This window comes from Mobula birostris, unplaced genomic scaffold (genome assembly GCF_030028105.1).
Source record: "Mobula birostris isolate sMobBir1 unplaced genomic scaffold, sMobBir1.hap1 scaffold_1250, whole genome shotgun sequence".
NCBI classification, from domain to species: domain Eukaryota; kingdom Metazoa; phylum Chordata; class Chondrichthyes; order Myliobatiformes; family Myliobatidae; genus Mobula; species Mobula birostris.
Window position 1 is genome coordinate 52501 of NW_027274291.1, and position 6622 is coordinate 59122.

The following is a 6622-nucleotide window of genomic DNA, read 5'->3' on the forward strand; positions in this document are numbered from 1 at the left end:
GTGTGTGTGGGGGGGGGGTGGGTGTAGTTGGTTAACAAATCTCAAGTTGTCCACTTATAGAAACTTGAAGAATTAGTGCACTTTCAACGTTGATCTCTGTTCCTCTTATCATTTAGATATCACCAAGCTACTTTTTGAAGGGTGGGAAATGATTTCTGCTCTGATATAGTCTAATGTTCCTGTGGGGGTGTCAGCGGAATTAGCGGTGCCTAGGTACTTGGTGATGTGTACAGATTTAGTGGTTTGCGGGTGTATGCGGACACAAATACTCCAGGTGCGTGTTGATTTGGGAGTCCACAGAGATATGGGTGAGGGTACAGATTTGGCTATGTGTGTAGATTTGTGTGTGTGTGACGAGGCATATAGGTGCACAAAGATTTGCAGGGGAATGGGAACCAGAGTGCCAGAGCAGATAGTGGAGCGGGGGTGAAATTAAATTATGTTAAAATACATGCAAAGTCACAAATAGGAGGATTGTGTGTGGCGGTAGTAATCTTCTGAGGTGTGTCTATTTCGATGCAAGGAGTATTGTGGGGAAGGCTGACGAGCTGAGGGCGTGGATTGACACATGGAATTACGACATTATGGCCATTACTGAAACTTGGCTACAGGACGGGCAATACTAGCAGTTTAGTGTTCCAGGGTTCCAAGATTTCAGACGTGATAGAGGCAGAGGGATGAAGGGTGGGGATGGTGATGGCATTGCTAGTCAGGGAAAATGTTACAACAGTACTCAGGCAGGACAGATTAGAGGGCTTGTCTACTGAGTCCTTATGGGTGGAGCTGAGAAACAGGTAAGGGATGGCCACATTAGTGGGATTGTATTACAGACCACCCAATAGTCAACGCGACTTGGATGAGCAAATCTGCAGAGAGATAACATACAACTGCAGGAAACATACAGTTGTGATAGTCGGGGATTTTATTTCTCACATATTCATTGGGCTTCCAATACTGTTAAAGATCTAAACGGGTTAGAGTTTGTAAAATGTGTTTAGGAAAGTTTTCTAAATCAATATAGAGAGGTACCAAATACAGAGGAGGCAATATTACAACTCATATGAAAAAAAAAAACAGTTAGGACAGGTGACGGAAGTGTGTGTAGGGGGACACTTTGGTTCCAGTGATCATAACACCATTAGTTTCAACTTGATCATGGATAAAGATAGATCTGGTCCTCGGGTTGAGGTTCTAAACTGGAAAGAAGCCAAATTTGAAGAAATGAGAAAGGATGTAAAAAGCATGGATTGGGACAGGTTGTTCTCTGGCAAGGATGCGATGGGTAGGTGGGAGGCCTTCAAAGGAGAAATTTTGAGAGCGCAGGGTTTGTATGTTCCTGCCAGGATTAAAGACAAAGTGAATAAGAATAGGAACCTTGGTTCTCAAGGGATATTGGAACTCTGATAAAGAAGAAGAGAGAGATGTATGACATGTATAGGAAATAGGGAGCAAATAAGGTGCTCGAGGAGTATAAAAAGTGCAAAAAAAACTTAAGAAAGAAATCAGAAGGGCTAAAAGAAGACATGAGGTTGCTTTGGTCGTCAAGGTGAAGGATAATCCAAGGAGCTCCTACAGGTATATTAAGAGCAAAGCGATAGTAAGGGATGAAATTGGTCCTCTTGAAGATCAGAGTGGTCGGCTATGTATGGAACCAAAGGAAATAAGGGAGATCTTAAATGGGATTTTTGCGTCTGTATTTACTAAGGAAATTGGCATGGAGTCCATGAAAATAAGGAAAACAAGTAGTGAGGTCATGGAACCCATACAGATTGAAGAGGAGGAGGTGCTTGCTATCTTGAGGCAAATCAGAGTAGATAAATCCCCCATGACCTTACAGGGTATTCCCTCGGACCTTGACGGAGACTAGTGTTGAAATTGCAGGGGCCCTGGCAGATATATTGAATGAAATGAAATGACACATCGTTATTGTCATTGCATAGTACAATTTGTCATGCACCAATACAGCGAAAATGAGCTGGTAACTCTCGTACTCAATGCTATAAAACAACAAATAACATAAATAAACAATAAATAGCTCAAGTAACCAGCCAGTACAAGCAATGTCCAGCAGTACAAAAGCGCAGCTCAGTCATAAAACCAGTATTAAAGTATCACTATGGCATGTCGGTATCTACGGGTGAGGTGCAGGAGGGTTGGAGGATAGCTCATGTTGTTACATTGTTTAAAAAAGGCTATAAAATTAATCCGGGAAATTTTAGGCCGGTCGGTTTGACGTCGGTAGTCTGTAAATTATTGGAAGGAGAACTAAGAGATAGGATATACAAGTATTTGGATGGACAGGGGCTTATTAGGGAGAGTCAACATGGCTTTGTGCGTTGTAGGTCATACTTAACATATCTGTTAGAGTTTTTCGAGTGGGTTACCAGAAAAGTGGATGAAGGGAAGGCAGTAGATGTTGTCTACATGGACTTCAGTAAGGCCTTTGACAAGGTTCCACATGGGAGGTTAGTTAGGAAAATTCAGTCGCTTGGTATACATGGAAAGGTAGTAAACTGGATTAGACATTGGCTCAATGGAAGAAGCCAGAGAGTGGTAGTGGTAGTAGAGAATTGCTTCTCTGAGTGGAGGCCTGTGACTAGTGGTGTGCCACAGGGATCAGTGCTGGGTCCATTGTTATTTGTTATCTATATCAATGATCTGGATGATAATGTGGTAAGTTGGATCAGTAAATTTGCTGATGATACAAAGATTGGAAGAGCAGTGGACAGTGAGGACAGTTTTCAAAGCTTGGAGAGGGATTTGGACCAGCTGGAAAAATGTGCTGAAAAATGGCAGATGGAGATTAATACAGACAAGTGTGAGGTATTGCACTTTGGAAGGACAAACGAAGGTAGAAGATAGAAGGTAAATGATAGGGCACTGAGGAGTGCAGTAGAACGGAGGGATCTGGGAATACAGATACAAAATTCCCTAATAGTGGCGTCATAGGTAAATAGGGTCGTAAATCGAGCTTTTGGTTTATTGGCCTTTATAAATCAAAGTATTGATTATAAGAGTTTGAATGTCATAGGGAGGTTGTATAAGGCATTGGTGAGGCCGAATTTGGAGTATTGTGTGTAGTTTTGGTCACCAAATTACAGGAAAGATACTAATAAGGTTGAAAGAGCGCAGAGAAGGTTTGCAAGGATGTTGCCCGGACTTCAGAAACTGAGTTAAAGAAAAAAGGTTGCATAGGTTAGGACTGTATTCCCTGGAGCGTAGAAGAATGGGGGGAGATTTGATCGAGGTATATAACATTATGATGGGTATATGTAGCGTGAATGCAAGCAAGCTTTTTCCACTGAGGCTAGGGGAGAAAGAAAAAAAAACAGAGGACATGGGTTAAGGGTGAAGGGGGAAAAGTTTAAAGGGAACATCGGGGTGGGTGCTTCTTCACACATTGGTGGGAGTGTGGAATGAGCTGCCGATGAAGTGGTAAATGCGGTCTCACTTTTAACATTAAAAAAAACTTGGACGAGTACATGGATGCGAGGTTTATGGAGGGATATGGTCCAGGTGCAGGTCAGTGAGACCAGGCAGTAAATTGGTTTGGCACAGCCAAGAAGGCCAAAAGGACAGTTTTTGTTCTGTAATGTTCTGTGGTTCTATGGTAAACAACTATCGGACCCTTAGAATCTTCAACTCTGCGCCTATCGTTACAAATGATAATTATTTAAAGGTGAAAGTGCACATAGTAAAAATATTGAGACGAAAAATTATTCTACTTGAAATGCACAAACTCTGGGTTATAGAGGAAGAATATTGAACGTTCTCGTTTGAAAGTGTGAATAAAGAAAATTGAACATAATTGTTATATTGTGATTTTGTCCGATGGAGCGATCTTTATTGCACGATGACACAATTCATATAAATATTTTACCTGAAGTGTTTGTTCAGTGTACTGCCACTGATGTGACTGACAACGTGGTATGATTAATTGCCAGAGTCCACTTTCCTCTCCTGTATAAGAGCCTGTAAAAGTCACCAGTAGATATCCGCAGTTGGACTATTTTCAACTGATAACCAACTCACAGAAAATGGTATATTCGGCAATTTACTACATCGCGAGTATTTACTATCCTGCACTAGCAGCGATTGGTATCCCTGGTAAGTAACTGGAATTGGCTATTACCGTATGCGCATTGTTTTCTTCTTGTAGCATTTGTTATAGGTTGTGCCTCATCTGACGAGTGTTTTAAGTCTGTTTAGATTTAAGTAAATACTTTAATTTATTCCTTCATTTTTTTTGTTCTGGAATTGTCACTTGTTTTTTTATCCCGATCATTTTGTCAATATTAACAATTGATTGAGTTTTTAATATTGACACTGTTCCAGCATTTTATCTTACTCCACCTTCCAGCTTTATGAGCACGTATTTTTTCTAAATCTGATTGTGCATTAATATAGAAACTCAAACGTTTAGTAAAACAAAAACAAAATATTTAGCATTGTTGCAACTCTCTCTGCGAGCTTCCTGGACCTTAGAAAGCACGCAGTTTCTTCCACACTGTCTTTATGCAACAACAAAAAAAATTAGTTGTTATTTGTTTGTCTAAGTGTCATTGAAATAGCGACAGTAATGTGCAAAGCTCTCACATTTAAACGTGCCCTCCTTCTTTGGGCGGTTTACATTTCGATAAGGTTAAATAAGATAAGAATTATTTTATTTCTTATATCCATCTCACAACATAAAGTTGATTCCCCACCGCAATATAGAAGACTCAAGTTCATTTGGCAACTGCAGATCGGAACATGCATTCAGTTCTGCTGTTCCTCCACTTACAAATGTTATCTCCGAATAAACAGTCTCCCTCAGCTCACTTTATTCCCGCAACCTATGAAACCTTCACCATTCTCAGCTAAAATGATGGGTCTGTCTGAATCAGTGGGTCGATATCTGCTGTCAACTGGGAAGCTGCAGCTCAACTTTTTCTCGTGTCCCTCACTGTCATCAATGGAACGACAGCGACGGAGCCCCTACGAGCAACATTTCCACTCTCCAAACCGAAGTCTGCCAACCGGCATACGGTCTGAGGTCACTTAATCGGATTCAACATATTTCTATGCATGCATATCAAGTACAAATGATCAGGGTTTCTGCGCAAGAACCTAACACTTCTTTGCTTCTTACAGTTAATTCAGTGGCGATTGTGATCCTGTCTCTGGGAAACTGCGGACTCTCCAAAGGTATCTCCCTTTACCTGGTGGGAATGGCAGCAGCTGATTTAATATGTGTTATTGTTGCTGTTATACTGTGTGAGATCAATAATATTTATGTTTATGCCCCTCCTTTGCTCATCACACCGGTTTGCACCGTGACGCATGCCCTGAGGATCACAGCCATGGACTGTTCTGTTTGGCTGACGGTGGCTTTCACGTTCGATCGCTGTATTGCAATCTGCAGTCAAAAGCTGCGGGAACGATACTGCACCGAGAGGACCGCGACTATTGTGATAGTAATTGTGTGTTTAGGAAGTTGTGCGAAGACTGTTCCATTATATTTTGTGTTAGAACCTTACGTTATCATTGGCAACGTACCTTGGCGATGTATTTTGAAAACTGATTTCCTTACTTTACCAGCATGGAAAGCATACCAGTTGTTTAACACTATCACGGCACCTTTATTGCCAATCAGTTTGATTCTGCTTTTTAATGCTTTAACCATCAGTCATATTATCGCGGCAAACAGGGTTCGCCGGGGGCTCAGGAACAGCAGAGAGAAAAAGAATGACCCAGAGATGGAGAACCGGAGAAGATCAATAATGTTGTTGTTCGCTCTCTCCGCCAATTTTGTACTCTTGTGGATCCCCTATATTGTATACACCATGAACTGGCAAGTTCAGAATTACTCTTATGCAGACAGATATTTAAACACCCCGACATATATCCTGCAACAGTTTGGGTTCATGTTGCAGTTTCTCTGTACCTGCACCAACACGTGTATCTACACTCTGTCACAGAGGAAATTCAGGGAGGAGCTGAACGGTGGAGTCAGACATTTGGTTAAGTTATGTGGTCGGCTCTGTGGATGAACGCAAACCCCATGGCAAGCTTTGAGGGGAGTTGAAATGCATTTCTATGTGACCCAGAGTCCTCTATTTTTCTAAGCTTCATGTTCCTATCCAGGAGTCTCCTAAAAGACCCTATTGTATCTGTCAACACCGCCGCCGGCAGCCTATTCCACGCACCCACTAGTCTCTGCGTAAAATACCTACTCCTGACATCTTCTCTGTACCTATTTCCAAGCACTTTATAACTGTGCCCTCTCGTGTTAACCATTTCAGCCGTGGGAAAAAAGCCTCTGACTATACACATGATCAATGCCTCTCATCATCTTATACACCTCTATCGGGTCACCTCTCATCCTCCGTCGCTCCAAGGAGTAAAGGCCGAGTTCACTCAACCTATTCTCATAAGGCATAATCCCCAATACAAACAACATCTTTGTAAATGTTCTCAGCAACCTTTCTATGGTTTCATCATCTTTCCTGAAGTGAAGCGGCCGGAACTGAGCACAGTACTCCAAGTGGGGTTTGACCAGGCTCCTATATAGCCGCGACATTACCTCTCGGCTCCTAAACTCAATCCCACACTGATGAAGGCCAGAGCACCTTATTCCTTC

The 6622-nt window shown here is 41.9% G+C and overlaps 1 protein-coding gene across 1 annotated transcript; it reads left to right on the forward strand.

Annotated features, from left to right (window-relative positions):
* Nucleotides 1-4864: 4864 nt before the first annotated feature.
* On the forward strand, nt 4865-6032 carry LOC140192375 (probable G-protein coupled receptor 139). The gene is made up of 2 exons (XM_072250030.1): nt 4865-5009; nt 5134-6032. Exons 1-2 carry the CDS (start codon nt 4865-4867, stop codon nt 6030-6032), a joined length of 1044 nt encoding a protein of 347 aa, XP_072106131.1.
* Nucleotides 6033-6622: the final 590 nt, after the last annotated feature.